Source organism: Dipodomys ordii, unplaced genomic scaffold (assembly GCF_000151885.1).
Source record: "Dipodomys ordii isolate 6190 unplaced genomic scaffold, Dord_2.0 Scaffold67, whole genome shotgun sequence".
NCBI lineage: Eukaryota > Metazoa > Chordata > Mammalia > Rodentia > Heteromyidae > Dipodomys > Dipodomys ordii.
The window spans coordinates 6358975-6383229 of NW_012267283.1; the positions used below are offsets into that span (position 1 = coordinate 6358975).

The 24255-nt window shown below is 35.2% G+C and overlaps 2 protein-coding genes across 2 annotated transcripts; one reads left to right on the forward strand and one right to left on the reverse strand.

The window, feature by feature from the left end:
- Positions 1 to 4624: 4624 nt before the first annotated feature.
- On the reverse strand, positions 4625 to 5587 carry LOC105990752 (olfactory receptor 13C8). The gene has a single exon (XM_013023233.1). The coding sequence runs from the start codon at positions 5585 to 5587 to the stop codon at positions 4625 to 4627; it is 963 nt and encodes a 320-aa protein (XP_012878687.1).
- A 13907-nt stretch (positions 5588 to 19494) lies between these two features.
- LOC105990753 (olfactory receptor 13C4-like) lies at positions 19495 to 22799 on the forward strand. Its single transcript, XM_013023234.1, has 2 exons — positions 19495 to 20437; positions 22711 to 22799. The coding sequence occupies exons 1-2, from the start codon at positions 19495 to 19497 to the stop codon at positions 22797 to 22799; spliced, it is 1032 nt and encodes a 343-aa protein (XP_012878688.1).
- Positions 22800 to 24255: the final 1456 nt, after the last annotated feature.

Sequence of the window (24255 nt, forward strand, 5' to 3'; positions counted from 1 at the left end):
TGGGCAAAGAATATCAACATTAAAGAGGAACTGATCACAATAAACCTGGTTCAAGGAACATCCAGAAAGTATGCATGGAAGAAGTGGTTTATGTTTATTCATATTAATAGAAACTTGTGTGTAATATGAATTACATTCGCATTTAGATAGAGCAATAAGTTTTGTCTTATATAATTTGAATCAATATAACCATGCAAGTGATTTGATATTGCAGCTATTAATTTTTTCCAATATTGATGTCATGGTTATAGTCAGACAGTTACATTATAGCTCCACACATTTGAGACAGAAAATTAATGTTTTTCTGTAGATTATAGATTCAGTTACAGAGTTCTAGTTGAACACTGGAGAAAAGGAGAGATAAAGCACATATTTTACAAGATGTTTCTAGGTAATAGCATCAGTCAGAGGAATACAATGCGTATTCTTCCTGCTAGTGGGAGGGGAAAATAGGCTAAGTAAATTCTCTTGAAGAGGCAGATGTGAAATTGGAAAAGAATATTGAACTTGAGTTTAGAGTAATCAAATTTGAAATGCAGACAGTATACATATGTATTTTAGACCACATCTTTGATGGCCTAAGATATAATAGAAAAACTTATCACCCAAAATGATGAAAGCCTCATAATCAAAATAATAAATGTATTAATCTAATGCATATAAAAACTTATTTGTAATTTGAGAAAGAATATTCACAATACAAGAAAGTGCAATAGGAAGTAATTTTTGTATCTCTATCCCAAAGGAGTTTTTCTTTACTTGTGCTGAGACTGATCTTCCTTCACAGCCCTTTTGCTCTATGAACTAAAAGAAATATTCTTAATTTTTTGTAGTAATTGCCAGGATAAACTGAGGAACTATAACTAAGCAAGCAATGTGCTGTAATTATTTTATTCAAATTTCCTACTTAACCTGTAATTTACTGCTCAGTAAAACTCATAGATGATATTACTAAAAATATTCTCTCGGGCTCAAAGTTTCTAATTCAATCTCAGAAAAAAGTATAAAACGTCTATAATTTCTTAGGGCCTCAATATTATGTTTGTCTACATTTGGGGTTCCAGAATTACCTCCAGAGAACCAGCCAATAACACATGAAGGCAATTTAAATTCTTTTGAGGGTAAGCCAGGGAAAGTTCCTACCAGGAAGATTACTTGCAACAAATTAAAATTCAGGACATAAGCATTTCTGAATTGTGTGTTGATGGCGGGACGTGGAAAACTGTCTTTTCAGGGAATTGTGTCTACGTTTTTAGAATTTTCCACTTGATGCGATCATATATTGTTTTTCTGGTAAGCTATAACTAAAGAGGAGAAATCAATCTCTTAGGATCCTCTTCAGATTCCCTCCAGAAAACTCGTGTAAGGAAAAGTGTTGTTAAAAAGTTAACAAGTTCACCTTAACAAGCTTGGTTTTAGACTAACAGGCACATGGGATCCCAGCTCTGTGTAACTTATTTGTACCATGATAACAGATAGAAGTAGGTCAGTAAACTTTTTAATGATGTCCTCTGAGATGTAGTTTCCTGCTCAGGTATAAATACTAGACTATACTTTGTATTCCTGTGGGAGGAGCTTACTAGTCTCTGAGATAACAAGTAGAAAGAAAATGGTGCCTTCCTATGCTGGCCTCTTTTGAAGCATTATGGTTTCTATGGGTCAATGTAACAAAGAACTGAAAACTTTTATGAACATTTTACTCAAGAGGGGAAGTATCAACTGGTCAATACCAAAAACAATAAATTTAAAAATGGAGCCCTGTGGTGGAGATGATGGGTGTATGAATATTAAAGTCTATTGAGTAGCGCTCTAATCTCAGCTGAACTACTTACCACATTTGTCATCTAGGGTGGTCTAGATGAATTTTTTGGGTTCTACATAATACATGTAGAGGATTAAATGTATCTGCAGCATAATGTGGAGTGGTTCCCTTGTATGAAATACAGAAAACACTAATTAGTAATGTGGCTGCTTCACTTCTCATTAATCTGTAGTATGAAATATGAATGTTGTCCAGAGACCATCAAAAGAATTGACCTTTCCTGTCTCAGGAAAGTAATTGTTCTTTTTATCATAGTTCAGAGTCCCACCAATATTATAACAACTCTGGATTTATTGTAAGTGTGACTGAACAAAGGAGTTTTGTTTAGTAAAGTTCTTCCCATTGGGGCCATGACTAAGTCATGGTTCAGCACCCTCATTCTCCATGGTAACATCTATGATATCTTTGATTTCCTTTCCTAGAATATGGATATTCTCTTTTTAGCCTTTATTTATTATGTATTATGTATTTAATGCACCTTGATCTGTCTCTTTACTTCAATATCTTCACCTCCCTTTCCCTTAATGTTGCTCAGTTCTGTGATATATATTATGTATTATATAAAATATTTAATATTTATTATATATACATATATATAATGAATTCTTGCCTGCATTCTTGCCTACCTCTCTCCCCTTAGCTCCACTCTTCCCTCTTACTAGTACCCATTCCTTGGTACTTATTTTGTTGGGTTTTAACTTAGTCTTGAGGAACTACACTATTTGTGTTCTCCATAGAGTCTACTTCAGTCAATTCTTTTGTAACCACTTGTATAAGACACAGTGTGCTTACTTATACATTTATAGGCACATTCTAACTACTACAGATGAAGGAAACCATGCAACTTGTGTTTCCCTGAGTCTGGCTTACTTTGCTTGATATACTTTTTTCTAAGCTTTTCTTTCTACCCATTGGACAGCCTAATTGCCTCTCCTGTTAGTGGTTGTACTTCTTCCATTCATAAAAAGTAGGGTGGGGTTATTAAAGGTCATTCCACATTTATCATACACTGAGAAGGCACTACATACAATATTTGCTTTAAGGACCCTGTTATTCCCAGAATCAAATTGAATTTCCATCATTAAAATTTAAATGTTCATCTCCACATATTGGCTGAGTGCCAGCAATCTAGCATCCCCTCTCAGCTCAAAGATCTACCATTAGCTCAAGGAAACCTATTTATAAAAGAACTCTCCATACTCCAATTGCTTCATGGCTCGAAGAACTAAGCACTCTTGCTCTAGCATAAAAGAAATGTGCTGAAATGTGGGTGAAAAGATTGCATGTTTAATCCTCATGCTAAATGAGAAAACTGAGGTTCAGAAGTTTAATCACTCACATGAAAATTGGTAAGGTAGACGAGAACATCAGATTGAAATCCAAATTGTTTTAATACATAGTAGATCCTTAACTAGAAAGCTTTTCTGCCTCCATTAATAAATGAACAATTCTTAAAGTATTTTATAATGAAAGTACATGATCATAGATTTATTTACTAATTTTCCTTTTGTTAAAGCCCTTGTTCCTATTCGCAATTATCCATTGTTTGTGATTCTAAGAATATGTATGAGTTTCTCAATAAGATTCTAGATTGAAGTAACTTATTCATGGCTTCTGTAATAATTGGAGTATTAGTATAATATCCTATATTCATGTAATTATCCAATTAATATCTTTAATAAAATGCCAAGGTAAAATATGGCTGAGACTGCTAAATTTTCTTGCCATTTATTAATTATTGATTAATAATTAGCATCAATGATACAAAGTACAAAAGAATACATGCTGCAAAGAGTAACAAAAGCTTGAGATTAAGATTGAAAAAATCCTACAGTGATTGATACAGTGAAACATCAAAGCACTTGAATCCTTTGCTGATCAATTAACTTGCGGTTTTAGCTGCAGGCAGTTCTCAGTAAATTTAAGTATACTCTCTCAGATGGTTTCTAGGCTCCATCCTAAAATGCTTGCTTTTCTCTACTAATCAAAGTTATAGCATCTTAGGTAGCCTTTCTCATGATTTCACATGCCTTAGATTACTATTCTGAGAAGTAACTGGATTTTTGTGCTGGAAGTGGGACTTAAATTCAGGACCTTTTCCTCTACCTTGGCTCTTTTGCTCAGGACTGGTATTCTACCATTTGAGCCACACCTCCACTTTGGTGTTTTGCTGTTTACTTGGAGATAAAGAGTCTTTCAACTTTACTGAGGAGACTGGCATGAAACTATGGAGCTACCCAGCCTCCTGAGTAGATAAGGATTATATATATCATTTCAAATATGGCAGAAAACATGTCTGATTTTATACATGAGGTGGCTCATGTATTTATGAAAAATATGTATTTTGTATGTGTTCTGTTGCAGCTTCTGGTATAATTCTATCAGAAGCTATAGGGTTATGAACAGATAACCTATCTTGGGAACTTACAGCATTGTGAACACAAACTACAAATAAATGAACACATGAAAATGAATGCCATCAACCAATATTCACTGTACACTAGTTAATAGTATACTTGTTATGGGACAAAGTACTTGTAAGAACATCTTTAGCCTTTATTATTTTACTAAAGTTTCAGGGAATATTTTTTCTTGTTGAGTTTTCCTAAGAAATTTTCAACAGTTCACACGTCCCCTAACTACAGCTAGAACAAAAAAAAGGATCACAAAAACAGCAACTCAAATATATTACACGATTTCATGTACCACATTGTGCATTTATAGTCACATAATCATTTTTTTCTTCCCAAATTTGGTGTTTCCCTCCACTTCAAATACTAAAATCCTAGTGGAACTCAGTATTTATGCTTCATCGGAAAAGTTTTTACTACCCAGCATAACCTTAAGAGCCGCCTTTACGTCCCTGTTCCGCAGACTGTAGATGAGTGGATTGAGCATGGGGGTAACGACTCCATAGAAGAGGGAGATGAAAACATCAATAATGTCTTGGTTCTCTGCACCAATACTGGTTTTAGACTTGGGCTTTGCATACATGAAGAAGATGGTTCCATAGAATATGATCACCACTGTCACATGGGCTGAGCAGGTAGAGAAGGCCTTACGCTTTCCTTCAGTAGAAGGGATCCTCAGGATAGTTGTAACAATGAAAATGTATGAGACTGCAATGATTAGTATTGGAATCACCAGAACAATCAGATTTGACCCTGCCATGCTGATCACATTGGTGGAAATGTCAGCACAGGCCAGTTTCAGCAGAGCCAGAATTTCACAGACAAAATGGTGAATGACATTATTAGTACAAAATGGCAGTTGCATCGTGAGTGATGTCTGCACTACTGAATCCACAAGTCCAATGGCCCAAGAACCAGCTGCCATAGACATATAGACACCTTTTGTCATGATGACAGAGTACCTCAGTGGGTTGCAGATGGCCACATAGCGGTCGAGTGCCATCATACCTAGAAGCACACATTCTGTGGCCCCCATGGCAAAGGAGAGGAACATTTGCACCATGCATCCAGGGAAGGAGACTTTTTTCTTTACTGTCAGGAAGCTGTCAAGAATTAGTGGGACGGAGGAGCTTGTGTAACAAATGTCCAGGAAGGAAAGATTACAGAGGAAGAAGTACATGGGAGTGTGCAGGTGACAATCACAGATGATCACGGAGATGAGGACTCCATTGCCAAGCAGGATCACTAGGTACATCCACAAAACAAGCACAAAGAAAACTGTCTGTAGCTTTGGGTGAGCAGAAAGCCCCACTAGGATAAATTCTGTCAATGTGGAATTATGGACTCTTCCCATGTTATAGGTACATGTCTTTCAAGAGAACTCTGTGGGTGTTAGGACAGAACTCTATTATTATCACATCTACAAGAGATACTTTCATTTACTTATTTTGCCAGTATTGCTGTTTGAACTCAGAGTATTGAGTTTGCTTGTCTCTTTTTGCTCATAGCCAGTGCTCTACCACTTGAGCCATAATCTTCCACCTAGCTTTTTGCTGATAAACTGGTGATAGAGTCTCATGCTTTTTTTCTGCCTGGACTGGCTTGTAACCATGATCCTTCTGGTCTCAACTTTCTGGGTAGTTGGGATTAAAGGCATGAACTATTGATGCTCAGCTAAGAGTTACTTTTTAAAAAGAATTTTAATTCTTGTTCCTGTATCTGTGTATTTGGGTTTGACAATTTAACAGTAGGCAGATTTCTTACTGGAACCTAGACCACTAGAGCAAGAATTCCAACCTAACTTTTCCAGAATTAAGAAAGAAGTACTTATTGGTACCAAAGAAGATCTCCATTTCTTGACTTCTCAGCTGCAAATTAGTGGCTAGCAGACTGGATTTAGCAGACAAATGTATTTTGCTAGGCATTAATGAGTTACAATAGTTTTTTCTCTCATAATTTCTTATTATAATTAATTGTGGAATTAACTGTGAAAATTAATGGTTTTTACTTTGTAACATTTAACAAAGATGTATTGTCCTTTTATCATTTCACCCTCCTTCTATCTTCTCTTGCCTTCCCGTTCTTCACAACCTCTTTTCTTTCCCAAGTAATAGTTCCTTTTCAACTTCCAAATCTTATATTTCCCCACTGTATTTTAAATATGAATTACAGGAAAGAATTTTAAAGCAAGAGGATATGGTATAAGAACGTAATTTCAACTTGACTTAAATTACAATGTTTGAAAACATTAAACCTGTATCTCTCATAGAGCTCAGTTACAACTGATCCGAGGATTAAAAAAATTGTGTCTTTATTCAGCCACAAATAAAAAAGAAACAACAAAGCAAAACAAAACAAAAAAGTAAAGGTCAAGTGCCAGTGGCTCACTCCTGTAATCTGACCTACTCAGGAGGTTGAGATCTGAGCATTGGTGGTTCAACACCAGACCAGGCAATGAAGTCTATGAGACGCTTACCTCCAATTAACCATCAAAAAGCCAGAAGTGGAGCTGTGGCTCAATTGGTAGACCACTAACCTTGAGCCAAAAGCTAGGGGCCAGTGTCCTAGCCCTGAGTTCAAGCCCCGGGACAGGCACCAAAACAAAACAAAACCATGTAAGATTGATGCCCTGGAGGTCTTAAGAATCTAATGCTTCTTCCCTTTATCCTTTCTAAGAAAAGATTCTTTGGTTCCCTTATCCCCCATATTTCTTTCTCAAATAGTCATAATTGTATTGCTCACTTGGTGGGAAAGTGAATCCTCATTTTGTCTTCGGATTTTCTGAGAATACATAGGATACATTGAACATCCTAAGTTTCATAGCCAAATGAATTGCCAAAAAATTGTGCTGTGTCTCTTGTGAGCATTGTGACATTAGGTGATTTTATGTGCTTGCTTAGCTTTGTCTGTTTAATTGTTATGATGTCCACTAAACATAATCAAGAAACTTAAGAAATTAAAACAAATGTGATGCATCCTTGGTTCATGCTTAGTTGCAATTAGAAGAATAAGAGACCCAAATTCACACTCATGTACAAAACATATGTGGCGTGATCATAGTAATTATGGTTCAAGGTACTCTCAGAAAGTATTAATGGCAGAGGCACTTCATGCTTATTTATTATTAAATTACATAAAATTTAGATATAGGAATGTAGATATTAAATATAGCGATTATTTTTGTGTCTTGTATAATTTGAATCAAATAGTTATTTTGAATAAAACCATGCAGCTGATATTGTATCTCAGTGGCTAGAAATGTTTAACAAAACACTTTTGCCCTCGCTATGGTCAATCATATTGCATTTGCACACATTTGAGACAGAATTTTTTACAGCAGATTATAGGTCAATAATAGCTGGTCAAGTTACGTATTTACCTACTGAAGAACACAAGAGATAATGCCCCCGTTTTTCAATGTTGTTTCTACATAAGAGTACCAGACATTCTGTTCCTTCTGTTTCCTGGAATAGAAGACAAGACAAAATAAATGTTTTTTATTCTTTCTGTTCTTTTTTTTAATTGTGAAAATACCGTACAGAGGGGTTGCAATTACATGGGAAAGATAATGAGTACATTTCTTTTTTTTCCTATGTCAGAATTTTTTTTTAAATTTTCTTATTATTGTGAAAATACCATACAGAGGGGTTACAATTACATGGGCAAGACAGTGAGTACATTTCTCATCAAGCATTGTTGCCTCCTCCTTTGTTTCCCCATATCATCCCTTCCCCTCTCTGCCCCCCACCCCCACACCCCCTACAACCCTTCCCCACCACCCCACTCTCCATCCCGCCAAAGTTGTAAAGTTCGTTTTTCGACATAATGTCTTGTACATCTCATTGTTGCAATGGGTCCATCTGTAACCCTATTTAAACAGTTTGTTTTTCCCTTCCTCTCCACAAATTATATCAACATCAAATACAGTGAAAGCAGGGCTTATACCCTGGAGGACGTACATACAAAATAAATGTTTTTTTAGAGAACAATGTGATCTTGAGTTTAGAGTAATTAGATATGAAATGCAGACTTACAATCTCTTCTTTAGAGGGGCCAATTCCTCCCTAACAGCTTTGTTGTGAATAATATCAGATGATGTAAAATGTAACATTCATCTCTATGACACTAAATATGAAAACTACATGGTTCAATAACCATCTATATCAAGTTAAAGCATAAAATGATTATTTATTCCTAATTGTTTTTTCCCAAGAAAGAATATTTACAAACCAGGAGATGGAATAGGATGTATTTCACATACCTTTGAGCCTGAGGAAGGTTTCCTTTCCTTGTGTTGAGACTGGTTTTTAATAGCTCCTTTGTCCTATGTCCTAAAAGAAATAATGCTAATCTGATGAAATAACTTACTTGTAGGATAAACTGAGGAAATACAAGTAACATGAGGTAGCAAGCAGTGTGCTGCAATTATTGGACTCATGTTTCCACTTACCCGTAGTTTCTTTCTCAGGTAAAGTTAATGGATGATGTTATCGAAAGTATTCTGACTTAGACCCACATTTTCTAGTTCAATATCAGAAAAAAGTATAAGATTTCTACAGTTTCTCCAGACTTTCATGGTGATCTATTTCTCTACATTTTCGGCTCTAGAATCATCCTTCAGAGGGCAAGCCATTACCACAGGAAGGCAATTTAAATTTGTTTTGGGTTGAGCCAGGGAGGATTCCAATATTTGCAACAAATTAAAGTTAGGAACATAAACACAGAGAATGAAAAAGTTAAAAAAACTCCAGGGAGTAAGTTTTCAGACCCAATTATATCATATAATTGGCATATTCTTGCTCTAAGCTAATTCAAATAAGGAATAAATTACCATTCATGTTATCACAATATTTGAAGATCTTTTTTAGGATAAGACACTGGAAACAGGAAACATCCCACATCAATATTATTTTTTCCTTTTTTTGGAATGATGTGAAACTGCCTTATGATTACTGTCCTGATTTGAATAGCTTTTTCAAATACTCAGTAGGATCCCCAGAAGGCTTTAGTTAGTTAGAACAATGGTTCCTATTTTATAGTCCAAGAGCCTGAGACATTCTGTCTTGTGTTGGACTACTTTGCTGATGGTTGTATAGCATAGTTAGAACACGACAGAGTGAAGATCTCAAATCTACCTCCTATAACCCTCTGTACTCATAAACATATGGACTTATCCACCCAGTAGGAAACACAAACCCACAAAGCTCACTTTGGGAAGACAGGAAGAAGGAACGACCAATACTGAAGGAATGTTGGGAACTTACATTGGGACCTCTTATCAGAGTGTCCAGTTTGGCAATTGACATTTTTTCCATACTCATAGATGTAATCTGTATCCAACAACATAGAATGAAAGAAAAATTTAAAAGTAGGGTCATTTCTGTAAGTACTGTATCATTTCTACAACTTTCCTTTATCTGTACAAAATGCCCCTATCCAATGGCAATCCCTAGTTTTCTCCATATATATGAAATTATAACACATTAAATTATAAAAGCCATCCCATGAGTTACTCTCCACTCTAATAATTATGGCATTCTAGTTTTCAATCTATTTTTTTTTGTCAGTCATGAGATTTGAACTCAGGGCTTGGATGCTGTCCCTAAGCTTTTGTACTTAAGGCTAGCGCTCTACCACTTTGAGCCACAGTTCCACTTCCAATTTTCTTCTGTGGTCCTCAGATCTCAGCCTCCTAAGTAACTAGGATTAAAGGCATGAGTCACAGCAATTGTCTAATCTTTTTTTTATGTGCCAATGATTTACCAAAGCCAGTCATATCTCAAATTTCATAACTCATTATTGTATTTCACTTTCAGTTAATTGATTCCTTAGTGATATTCCTGCTATAGTTCTTCTATGGTGGTGTTGGTTTGTTTTCAAGAATACAAATCCATATGCATGTCTTTCTTAGTGAAGAGTTATTTACATCGAGTAAAAGAATTGGGCTGATTTTATCTACTTTCCAGTTATGGTCTTCACAGATCCTTTCAAAAAATGTTGTGTTATGGGCTTAATTATGTTCTTCCAGAAATCATGTTGAATGTCTTCACTCTAGCGTCTCAGAATGTGATCTTACTTGGAAAAAGGATGTTCATGGCTGTGAATTAGTTAAGATGAGGTCAAACTGGAGCAGAATGTATGTTTAGTGTTGTATGAGTGGCGTTTCTGCAAGAGCAGCAGAGACAGACACAGATGCACGAGGAAGACACAAAGGGAAATAAAAGAAGTTACAATGGAGGCAAGGACTGCACTATCTACAATCCAAGGATGGTCAAGGATTGTTGATAAGTAACCCATAGTTAGGAAGCAGCAAGGCTGGGCGCTCCTTGCTGATTGTAAGGAGTTTGCCACAGCTCTTGGTTGTGGACTTCAGCTTCAAGAACTGTAGATAATGCACTTGTGTTATTTCAAGCCATCTGATCTGGCACTTTTGTTACTGCTACCATAAGGGAAAAATACAAATCTGTAACAGTATGCTGACAAACATAATATTTGTTAGGTACATTTTCAGTTTGTGAGGGCAGGATAGTGCATACATTTTGCAAACAGTTTTGCGTATTCTAGGGCTCCTTGCTACAGGCTAAAATTTTCTTAAGACCCACACAATAAATCAAAGAAAGGTTGGACAAATGGGATTGCATGAAATTGCAGAGCTTCTGCATGGCAAAGGACATAGCTAGCAAGATCAATAGAAAGCTCACGGATTGGGAGAAGATCTTCACTAGCCGTACAACAGACAAGGGTTTCATATCTAAAATATACCTGGAACTCAAAAAATTAAATCCCCCAACAAGAAATCTTCAAAGAAACAACTGCCCAATAAATAAGTGGGCTAAAGACTTAGAAACTTCTCTGGAGGCTTCATTGGGTTGTCATCTATCAAAATCCCAATAGGTAGTGTCAGTGTCATACGCCATCAGTGGAGTTGTATGTTGTTGACACTTCTAGTTATATTGAGGAATTAGGGTTTTATCATCCACCAAGTATTGTCTGGGAGGTAACTGAATATTTTTGGAAGCTTGAAGAGCCTCTGCGGATATTCAGAGCCACATTCAAATTGCAGCCTTGTAAGAAGGAAGTATTAATATTGCTTTGTGTGATATATGATTTCTCCATAATTTAACACCTCAACAATTCAGTAACCTCTTGTTTAGGTTTTTAAGTTCACAAAAGTATTGTTCTGTCCTCTTTTTGGTTGTTTGCAGAACAAATAATACCAGTGATTCCTACAATGATTACTATTTATGCTTGGACATGTGGTTTAGCAAGTTCATCTGTCATACTTTCCTGGGCATATTATCATCATTTAGAATTCAACCTTAGGTTAATATCCATATAAGTTATCAGTATTATGCCATTGTAATAATTAAGAACAGCAATTTCATATAATCTATCATCTGTCCTGAATATTGCAATAAACAAGATAGTTTAAACATCTTCCAGGAGCTTTGTAACTCTGTATTGGAATCTATTCATACTTGTGTTGCATTTCTTCTGAATTAGAATAAAAACAAATGTATTTCTTAAGTAGATTACAAAATATCAGTTATTAGAATGTGTTGTGCATCTTGTGTTCATCCTAGTCCTGGCTGAGAATTTGAGACTGATCCATTATTTAGTTTCCAATAGTCAACAATTTAATCTCCAACATGTATAGCTCGCAGGCATACTAGATGATTATGTCAGTACTGATATATAATTATTAATTAAATATGCTCCAAGTATATTACATTAACTACTTGAGTGTTTAGGTAATACTAACAAATCCCATGGAAAATATCCTAATGGAAAAGAATGGAGAAAATTTTCATGACTTTATTTGGGTAAAGGAAGTGTTATCTTCCATTCAAGCATATGAAATATTCTAGAAATACTTTCTGGTAAAGGTAGTAAAATATCTGTCCATACTCTCATTTTTTTGTAAAAGAAATTTACAACCTTTATTTTTATTTCATATTTAGGACTTCATTTTACTTTTAATTTTAAGACCAAATCATTCTATTCCTTAATTTCATTATATTATAGTTTAGTTTTTATTAGTAGGTTTGATTAAGTACATTTCACACCAGTTTCTAGTAATTCCAGTAAAGTTTCTAAATCATCCCCAGGCAATCTGACTTACAAATTCTTTATTTTTTCTTTCATGTGCTAGGTTGCAGCAAGAAAATGTGGCAATATTCTCATCATAATTCCACCTTGCATCTCATACAATTTAAATTAAAACTGTTTCTGAGATGATGGTAAATTTTCTATCCCATGGATCATTATCATGTCTTATATTTATCAAACCTGAGTTAAATTGAGGTGACTTGATATAATTGTTAGATTCTGAGGACCCGTGGCATCTAAGTTGCTTATTTATTCTTTTATACTAATCTATTTAATTTCAGTAGATGGAATCCCTACTAATTCCTTATTACATTTTCTAGATTTTATAAGTGATCATTGGTAAGAAAAATTTTACATATTTCAGGTATCCAGTGTTTTATATATATATAATATATATAATATAAAAATATAAAAAGTTGAATGATTAGCCTAAGCAACAAATATATTCCTTTACCTACTTACTTTTTTTTAAATAATTTTATTTTATTTTATTTGTGAACATACTGTACAGAGGGGTCCTACTTACTTTTTTATATGATGATAACATTTAAGATTTATCTCTTAGCAATTTTCAGTGATCATCATGTATATTAGGTCTTCAGACCTTATTTATCCTGTGTAATTAGAACTATTTACATTTAACTAGTCTCTGTCATTTTTGTCCTACTCACCCCAGCCCAATGTCTGCCAACTCCACTTTAGCTCTCTGTCTATGAATTTGACTATTTTACATGTGGATCATAGGAAAATGGTATCACAGAAAACTCTTTCATTGATCTCTTTGTGTCTCCTTAATTTTACATACTGTAATGTGTTCTTATTTATCTGATTTTGGTAAGAATGATAGAATTTGTCCTCTTCAAATAAAGTAGAATAATGTTCCAATATGTGGCTATGCATAGTAATATCACTATTTTTTATCCATTCAACAATTAGTGGTCATTTAGGTTGATACCATTTTCTGGCTATTTTGAATATTTATGGTGCGAATGTGGGACTGTACATTTGTTTTAGATCCTGACTTTATTTGTTTTGTATGTATACCCCCAAAAGGTATTGCTACATCCTGCGGTAGTTTTATTTTTATTCTTTTTGGAACTTTCAAATTGTTTTATATCATGGTTGTACTAACTTGCATTCCCACTAATAGTGTACAAGAGTTTTCTTCACATCCTGGACAATACTTGCTATCGCTGCTTTTTTTTTTTCATTTGATAATAGACATTCTTAAGGAGAAGAAGTGGCATTCATTGATGATTTTGATTTTGATTTCTCTGGTAATTAGCAGTGTTGAATTTTTTTTGTCGGTCGTGAACTCTGGGCTTGGGTACTGTAACCTGCGCTCTTCAGCTCAAGGCAGGTGCGACTTACCGCTTGAGCCACAGTGCCACTTCCTTTGTTTTGTACATGCCTGTTGGCCAGTGGAATTGTCTATTATGGTCCTTTAACATGCTTTGAAAAATATTGGTCATTTTTCCTGTCCTTTTTTTTTTTTTACTATTTATTAAGTTGTTTAAGTTCCTTATAAGTTTGAGCTATTAACTATTTTTCAGACACATGTTTTGTAAACATTTGTCTCATTCCAAAGTTTTTTTCTTACTCTTATGATTATTTCTTTTCTGCTAGCTTTCCATGTTGATGTTATCCCATTTGTTTATTTTTGTTTGAGTTGTCTGTGATATTATGCTCAGATATTATCAAGATTTTTGGATATGCTTTGCTATTTCACAGTTATGGGTCTTTCATTTAAATCTTCTATCTCTTCTGCATCTTTTCGGCAACTTTGTCACAGACCACAAATACATCAATTTATTTCCAGGTTCTCTATTGAGTTCCATTAGTCTAGATGTCTTTTTTATGCAAGCATCATGCTCTTTTGATGTCTATAGGTTTGTACTATAATTTGAAATCAAGTGTTGTGATGACTCAAACTTTGCTGTTTCTCCTGAAGAAATTTGCTTATTTAAATATATGAATTGTACATATTTGCCAGGTATAATATGGTGCTTTGATGTGAGTGTACATTACGCAATGATCATTTCAGGGCAATTAGCATAGTAATCACATCATTTCTTTGTGGTGAGGTCTTTCAAATTCCATTTTTAAAACTTTTTTGAAGCAATAAATATTATGTTATTATTAGATTTAGCCATTCTACTACAAAATAAAGCACCAAAACTTAAGAGAAAATCTCCATGACCTTATATGTCATGAGGACTCTCAATGAAAGCAGTTGATCAATAGATGATTTGTGGACAGGGAAAAGAGAGATCAGTAGAGAGGTTTATTTTGATCAAAATAGAATATATGCACACCTGAAATGCCATGGTAAATTCTTTGGTACAGATGAGGCATACTTCAAAAACAAGAATAACAGGGAAAATAAAACAGGATCTGTTGGGTTTGTATGTCAGTGGAAGAAGAAAGGCCAAATGGAGAATGACGAATGAAGATAAATGTAATCCATGTAATTTATTTGCACATATGAGAAAAAGAACATTGAAATTGGTTTTGGATGGGGGAGTGGAATAAGACAGATAGCAGCAGTAGGTTTACATATATGTAAATGCTACAACAAAACTCCCCTTGTACAATATAATATTCTTCTTGTTGATATTGGTTTATCATGTGGACACTGGCCCATTTCAAAAAGTCACGAGGTCAGGTGACAGTTATTTTCTTATAGAATTTCAGTTCAGCCACAATATATTTACAGTACCAATTTTAATGGCGTCTGTGGGATGCTGTCCCTGTTGTATCTGAAGTTAGTTTATCCTACAGAGTCCTCACTCCAACTTTAAATTGCTTTGGGAATTGGGGAACAATTATGATAACTGTTGCATAACAAATGTTCTCTTTTCCACATCTATGGAGTCAAGAATTGTTTGTTAAACCTGGCCATAATTCAGTATGCTGACATAAATACTGTGAAAATATACTTGGTTTCTATAGGAGGTAGAATAATTTATTACTACAAAGGTGAGTCTTGAATCCCAGAAACAGCACAATAATTAAACTTAATGAAGCCCAATCTATAACTACAGCTATTAGTCAATATGCATTTTGAATAACCTAAAGAAATGTAGGTATCAATTATTTTACCAAATTACTCTTATTAATTATTATTTGTATAATATGTGTAATCCTTAAAGCAATTTCTATATGTTGCCATTTCTTATTTATTTTATTCTTTTTTTTGTCCCTTTACTGGGGCTTGAACTGAAGTTCTGGGTGCTGTCTCTAAGCTTTTTTACTCAAGGTTAGCGCTCTACCGCTTGAGCCACATCCACTTCTGACTTGGTTAATTAGAGGAAAGAGTCTCAATTACAGTCTTTCTTGCTTATGCTGGCCTTGAAAAATAATTGTCAGATCTCTGCCTCTTGAGTAGCTAGGATTATAGACATGAGCCACCAGAGTTATGGCCACATTCTTTTTAAATATCCCTACAAGTGATAAGTATTTTATCACTACCACAAATGAGAAAACAAGCTCTTAAGTTATGAAGAACCAAACAACCTTGATTCTGGTCTGAGGTGCTTCCCAATTGTGTTAAACCCATGTAAGAGGAACTCCAGAGAGTACTCAATGACCCTGTACACTGTGCACGGAGATTACTGACATCATTGCTGATTATTTACAACAGACGGCAGTGGTTTGTAATTACAGAAAGATGCTAAAATTAAACATTGTTGGAAATGAACAATTTGAGGGCTAAGTTTCCCTCAACCTGAATCCACAAATACCACACAAGGAAACTGCTTAAGAACCTAGCAAGTAAACCATGGATTCAGTAAAACCTATTTACTATGTATAGACACTGTATGTAGGTATCAGAGGATGGGTGAGAGATCTAGGTATCAAGGGACGAGCAAGAGAAAAGTTGATTTCCGTGTCTTTAGTAATTTTCCATTATAGAAACTGACCACTATATAGTGCTTGAGCTGAAGAAACTAGAGGCAGCAAGACAGGTCTGATTTTAGGTGGATGTGAATTGTGAAGGAATTTCCAACTAGGAAGTGTCAGTAGAAGCAATTCAACTAGCCTAAGGTACATTGCCACTTTTGTCTTGGAGGAAAGATAATAAGCTTCTCATGTCTGGATCCCAAAGGAGTATGATCTGGAAGATCTTGTGTGCTGGGAACTTCATGTCTGGCTACTTTATTTTGCATCTGGAATTGGAGCAGTGAAGGAGCAGCGACTCTTCTGGTGTCTGTTACTCAGTGTGTTCTTAACTAATTTCTGGTCCCCACCTGAGGGAGAATGTTGGGCATCTTAAGAAGTAGTATAGAATAAATGTTAAATCATTGCTTCTTTTCTCTGAGCACTGTTGAGTGAGTACGTCTAGAGCATCTTCATGATTCTATAATTTTTCTAGGGCTCGAGCTGATTATCTTGTGTTTTGACATATGATTTCGCTAAAGATAGTAAGGTAAAAAGAATAGGCTTCGGATCTTGTGTCTACTTATTGTTATCAATTTGACTTCATCCTAGAGAACTATTTCTAAGCTAAATATGACATGTAAGATGCCACCATAAAATATGGCTAATTCAATGAAATGATTATATATTCCTTCTTCTTTTCCTCCTTGTTTTCTTCTCATGCTACCTTCTTCAATTTTCTTCTCTGCTTCCATGCCTCCCTTCTCCTTTCCTCTTTCCCACCATCCTTCCCTCCCTTCTTTCCTCCCTCCCTCCCTCCCTTTTTTCATTTCTAAGACAGAATGTGTATTCCCTTGTTTGCCTTTTTTCCTCAATATTTAAATATTTATAGAGTCAAACACAACGATGGTTTCAGGAAGAGCAACTTTCATAGTTGGTAAGTAATGACAACCATACTAACTGATATATATATATATATATATATATATATATATATATATACACGTACACATATACACACACATGTATATATATACATATATATACCATATATATCTTAATTAATTTTTTTTCTTAGTAATTCGTGGTGCCTGAACTCTGGGCCTGGGCACTGTCCCTCAGCTCTTCAGCTCAAGGCTAGAGCTCTGCCACTTGAGCCACAGAGCCACTTCCAGCTTTTTCTGCTTATGTGGTACTGAGGAATTGAACCCAAGCCCTCATGCATGCAAGGCAAGCACTCTACCACTGAGCCATCTTCCCAGCCCATATCTTAATTTCTTTTAGTTACATTTCTGCTAAAAAAAAAAAGTCAACAAAAAGAAACTCTTGTAGTGTCATCTTGTATGATGTTAGCTTGGGGAATGCTAAAATCAGACATGGGAGAGCTCTGTATGTTTTTTTTTCTCTTTTAGGTCTCTGATCAATACCCGAACTTGGCTCCTGCTGCTTTTGATTGCCGGCTAGCACTTTACCAACTCTGCCATGCCTCCAGCTCTAGCACTTGGCTTTCTAATGGCAGGCCTTTCCTCACAAAAGCAGTGACATTCTCTCCTCTGTCTTTGAGGTTTTCTCCATGGCCTGACATTGACTTTATTTCTCAGGAATGCTATGATACTTATTCAAAAAAGTCCTTCGTCAAAAATGGATAGCTGCTAATTTACTTACTCTTTATTTTGACTCAACTTTTCACTTTCATATGTTACTCTTCCCAGTTTTTTCCCCCAATCTCTCCACACTTTTAAGTCCAGCTTAAGGTGGACATTGTAGTAGATTCTCACTTATATGACTTAAATCTTATACATGTCTTTCTTTAAAAAAGTTTCTTATTTTAGCCTAAGATTCAGTAGGAAAATATAGCTGTAACATATGTCCATATGAGATTCCCCTGTGCTCCTAGTAGCCAACTGTGAAGTCCACAATGGAAACAATTTACATGAATGATTTTATTTATTCTTGCTAGGCTTGGAACATGATTGGTTTCAAGGTGAGCATCTAATAATATTCTCAAACTAAACTAATACAGAGTAGTTTGATATGATTTTATCCTGCTTTTGAAGCATCCTGTCCATTTTTTCACTATTTAACAATATGATATCATTCTGGTGCATCTTGTAAAACCCTAAAGAACTGTTGTCTTGAATTTTCCTAGGTTGTTACACTCATCTATATAGGAAGAAAAAAAGAATGTTGGTTTGAATGAGAAATGAATCTATAAGCTACAAGCTCAGTGTGTATTATGAAAGTGTTTCTCCTCCAGTGCTAGGGAGAGTGATTTCCTAAGCATTATCAGCAGCACTTAGGAAAAGGAACACTACAACAGAATCTAAAGCTTTTCAATATCCCCAGATGTTTTGCATGGACATGAAAATGATCATAACCTTGGACTGACACAAGCTATGTCAAAGAGCTAAGCTTCAAATTCTATTATTTACTACCTGATTAATCTCAGTGAAGTTCTGTCTTTCATGTGTGGAAAAATGGTGATAATAAAAAAATTTATATTTAGAAAGACATATAGTAGTTTATGCACAACTGTACGAAAGTTTCTATGAAATTTAGAAACATTCTTACTATTTTCAGGTTGGTTTTAAACCAGTAAATTATCAAGATGAATTTTGAAGCCACAGAATAAGCTGAAGCTTATTTAATGTTCTCCTAGATTTCTCTATCCTGTTTGTATGCAATGGTCTTACCAAAGGAACAATCACACAAGATTACTGGATGGACTGAAATATGAAGTCTATAACTAACTATACCTTGAACCTGCTATTAAATTTCAGGTGCTGCTTTTCAATTTATTATGATTAAATATTGGTAAAAGATTCAACTAAATTGACTAGTTACCAATCAAAACTCCAATCCTTGGTGAGTAAATATTTTCCCTCAACTGCTTCTTTTGGAACAAAAGAAGTCAGACTTTAAGTTGGCAATTGGCCATGAGTGTTAGAACCATCAATTACTGAATGTAGTTCTCAGCATTAAGAAAGGTTACTTCTGTATATATGTCTGTTCCTGGTTAGTTGTACGTAAGTTAGTGATCATGCTTAGGTACTTCAATGCATTCCAAATTCATTGCATTCTAATAACGCATGTCATTGAAGAGAACATTGTTAGAGCTTCAGACAAGAATTATTGAGAAGAACATTGTTAGAGCTTCAAGCAAGAAACTCCTAAAACCTTCTAAAAATGATGTTTCAGGTAGTTTGTACCATTTCTTTCTTTGCAGTGGGCATATTTTATGTAAAGTCTTTGATTGAATCCTAAGTGAATGACATGGATCAAAGTAATCACACATTTGTGTCAGAATTTCTTCTTTTGGGTTTTTCTGGGTATCCAAAGACTGAAATCATCTATTTTGTTCTGGTCCTGGTGATGTACCTCGTGATTCTAATTGGTAATGGTGTTCTGATCGTAGCATGCATCTTGGACTCCCGTCTTCACACTCCCATGTACTTCTTTCTGGGAAACCTCTCTTTACTCAATATCTGCTATACAACTTCCTCTGTTCCCTCAACACTGGTGAGCTTAATCTCCAAGAAAAGAAACATTTCCTTCTCTGGATGCACAGTGCAGATGTTCTTTGGATTTGCAATGGGATCAACCGAATGCTTGCTTCTGGGCATGATGGCTTTTGATCGTTATGTGGCCATCTGCAATCCTCTGAGATACCCCATCATCATGAGCAGAGAGGTGTATGTAGTGATGGCTTCTGTGTCATGGCTCTGTGGTGGAACCAATTCAGTTGTGCAAACGTCTCTTGCCATGCGATTGCCTTTCTGTGGGAATAATATTATCAATCATTTTACTTGTGAGGTCTTAGCTGTCCTCAAGCTAGCTTGTGCTGACATATTCCTCAATGTTATTACCATGATGATATCAAACATGGCCTTTCTGGTTCTTCCACTGTTGGTCATTTTTTTCTCCTATATGTTCATTCTGTTCACTATCTTGAGAATGAACACAGCCACAGGGAGACGTAAGGCCTTTTCTACCTGCTCAGCTCATCTGACTGTTGTGATCATATTTTACGGTACTATCTTCTCTATGTATGCAAAACCCAAGTCTCAAGACCCAACTGGGGAAGAAAAGTTTCAAACTGCAGATAAGCTCATTTCTTTATTTTATGGAGTTGTGACTCCCATGTTGAATCCTATAATCTATAGCTTGAGGAATAATGATGTCAAAGCTGCTATAAAATATATACTGAAACAAAAACCAATTAAATAACAGCATCAGGACATTCATGTCTCTGTGTAACTTGCACAAAAGTAGACTCAGAGCAAAGTCAATGAGAATTTTTTTGAGAAAACCTGGTTAGTGAGAGATATTTTTTCTGCCTTCAGTAGCCTTCCTCAGGTAGAATAGGAGAAATAGGCTATAGTTTTCTATAAACTTTGTAGTAAATCTTGCCCTAGATCTTACAAACACTTGGGATTCCATTAGAATTCTATCCTGTGATATAACTGAAATAAGTGTTTCTGATGAACCACACAGCAACAGTGGAAAACAACTATATGTCTGCATTGGAAATGAAGAGACAAGAGTATAAACCCTTCAAGCTTACAAACCACCCAAATGGGTTTTGGGTTGATTATTCATTTCTTCTAAGCCATGGTGATCTTCACTCACAATAAATGAACAAAGCTGATTCTAGTGTCATTTCAAGTTTAAATAAGTTGGAAACTTGCTAGCATAGTATCAGTCTCATACTGTCCAAAAAAATCAGAATTGAAGCTTAGACTCAACACTGAGGAATGAAATATACTACTAAATCTAACACCTCTTTCACTGTCAGCTAATCACTAGTAGAGCCAGATATCTGTTCCAAGATGTTCACCATTAATACTAACCGCATTTTCCTTTGCTGCTTCTCCAATATCTTTATAAAATAAAGATAAGCACACAAGAAAAAAATAATGGACTGTAAGATAATTAGTGGGAAGTGGTTCACTCCTGTCCCTAGACAACACAGAAAAGATTGTGGAGCTTCTGTTGTAGGTCTGAATGTGGTATAACTTGATGAACCCTTGAGGGTACAGATTAGCAGAATTAGTCAAGAAGGAAGAAAAGCCCACATTATTAGCCAAAAAGGGATATAAACATCTCAGATCTTTCTGAATTGTTCTCACAGGCTCAGAAAGGGCGCTAAAAACAGCAAGCAGTTGGGAAAGTGAACTCAGTTCTTACTCTTCTTCCCTGAGCTAAAATGCAGAGGTAAATGTTGCTTTTTCTGTGAATCCTTACTTAGGAGACCAGTGATGAGCATGCAGAAAAATCAGCTACCCCATCCACCATGCCCATGATTTCTTAGCCTACTTATGATTGCTGAGGCTTTACATCACTTTTCTGTACAGTTTTCCTCTTTTCTATTTGTTTTAGAACCACACCAACCTACCTCACTATTCATCTGCTCCATCCACTCTTTGTCAATCAACTTCCTTCAGGTTTATCCAGCTTTCTACCTAAATGATCAGATGTCTAAATCTTGCAGTTGTTTTTCTTTTTTTTTTAATATTTTGATGTTTCTATTATATATATATATATATAGTTGTAAAATATTGTACAGAGGGGTCATAGTTACATGAGTAGGGTAATGAGTACATTTTGTAGCGAGCATTGTTACCTCTTACTTCGTTCCCCCTACCATCACTTCCCTCCCCACCTCCCCAACTTCTCCCGCCCCCACTCTGACATTGTAAAGTTTGTTTTCAACATAGTGTCCTTTACATCTTGTTGTCACAGTGTATCAACCTGCATCTCCATTTAAGCATTCTGCTATATCCCTTCCCCTCCCCAAATTACAAAAATGTATATACAAGCTGAAGAACACCAGCATAAAATCCAGTGAAAACGAGTGATACTGTGGGGGAAGAACATATAAAAGAAACAAAAGAATCACAGAGTGCATTATAAGTACGTTAAAAACAATAGGAAGCAAGAAATAAACCACTCGTGTCCCTGTCTTGGGGTACTTTACCACAGTAGATGGAGCATTGTGACTGTAGAGCGTTTACAGCTGCAGGTTTCTCTCCTCTGGATTGGATAATATTGATGTTGATCCACCAGGCTTTTGACAAAGGCTCATCATTGTGGCATTTGAGCAGTCTATGCCCTTCCTATGTCCCCACCACACACCATCCATTGAAAACTATTCCAAACTCTAATTTTCTTTCAATTTTGGTCCATACTTCATTGTGTTGGTTGAATGCCTCCATTTCCTCTCATCTTTGGTCTCTAAGAGGCCATTTCAAAAGGAGCATAAAGATTTCCATTTGTGTTAGTTCTTTTCTAAACTCAGGGAAGTTTTATAATAGGCAAAGATGTCACACTTTAATTATGTCTCCTCAAACATACCTCACAACTTAAACTTAATGTAGGGGTCCTATGTAGTTAAATAAAACTTACACGTTTAGACGATATGATTCCTCCATTCTTCCATATTTAAAATATATGTGGTATCATTATTGTCATTATCTGATTCCTTTTCATTCTTCTTAAGAAAAATATTAGCAATCAGAATATTTTATCATTCCTCTCTATTTGTGGAAAGGAGTTTTAATTACTTCACACTTTTGTGATTCTAGACTTCTATAATCTTACAATATAAAAATCTTGACATATTTCTGCTAGTATTTAATGAATACATATTGTAATTTGTAGAATGTGTTTGTTTTAGTTTACATGCTTTCATAGATATTGCTCTTGATATTTTAAGTAAATTACGGTTTTTCAGAATCTGTGCTTTACAGTAATGTGACATTGATTGGAAAATTTTAGTCATAGTGTAACTATTACAATAATAATCTATTAACATTGGGTCATAATCTAAATAGTAACATTTATACAATAACTGAGTAGATTTAACTAAAACACTTTAATATTGAATCAATTTATCTGAATTTATTCCCCAAATGATTTGATTTAGATGTAAAAATCTTGTGATCTTGACATACAGATTCACTTTTGCCTATGGAATTATTTATTTTTTTGTACATTTTTATTGTAAAAATACTGTAAAGAGAGGTTACAGTTACATAAGCAATGGAATGAGTACATTTCCTATCAAGCATTGTTGCCTCCTCCTTTGTTTTTCCCCTATCATCACTTTCCTCCCTCCTCCAGGAATTATTTAGTATATTGTTGATTTGAATTTCTTTTCATTCCAATAAAGATTGTGCATGGCATCTTGTATGAAATAAACTTAACAAAAGAGCAAAGAGAATGTCAGCCAAAATGTTAAAGGTAACGAATTTAATTCACAGCAAGTATCTGTTTCCATTCATAATATCTAGATATTTTTTTAAAAAGATAGTGTTTTGTTTTTGTCATTGTTTAAGTTATTAAGATCCTTGAGTTAACTTCGCTTTGGTAGATACATTTTAAACTAGAAACCTCTCATATTACCTAAAGTTAGTTGTGTGGGTCTTTCCCTCTGTCAAAAGTCACAAGGGCAAGATAATAGTATTTTCTCACTGAACTTTTGTTCACAATATATTCTTAGCACCACTTTAATTGGGTCTGTAGGACTCTGTTCCTGTCAGACCAGAAGATCTTCACACTACAGATCCTTCTCTCCAACTTCAAATTCCGGTGGAAATTGGGGAGCAATTACACCTGTTACATAACAAGCATTTCTCTTCCATATCTGTGGAATCAAACATTGTTCTATGAACCTACCTTTAATTTAGAATGCTGACATAAATATTAAGCAAAAAAGAATTTAGTTCTAGTAGGGGGTGGATATAATCAATTATTTTAAGTACGAGATCTGAATACCTTGTAATGATACCTTTCATTCACAATTAAAACTACTAACATCATAATCCTACATGTCTATATAGGATTGTCTATGTTTTGTTTCCTGTGTATGACTTGGGAATCTTGTCTGGAAAATTCTTGCTCATTTCAGTGTCCTGAATGTTTTCTCTGTATTTCTTTCTTTCTTTTCTTTTCTTTCTCTCTCTCTCCCTCCCTCTCTCCCTCCCTCCCTCCCCTTCTTCCTCCCTCCCTTCCTTCCTTCCTTCCCTCCTTCCT

Excerpts from the sequence above, each read along its gene's own strand:
- LOC105990752 (XM_013023233.1), bottom strand. The coding sequence starts at position 5,587 with ATGGGAAGAGTCCATAATTCCACATTGACAGAATTTATCCTAGTGGGG.
- LOC105990753 (XM_013023234.1), top strand. The coding sequence starts at position 19,495 with ATGGATCAAAGTAATCACACATTTGTGTCAGAATTTCTTCTTTTGGGT. Across the intron at positions 20,438-22,710 it reads ATATATACTGAAACAAAAAC|TCTTCTTAAGAAAAATATTA; the intron begins CAATTAAATAAC and ends ATTCCTTTTCAT.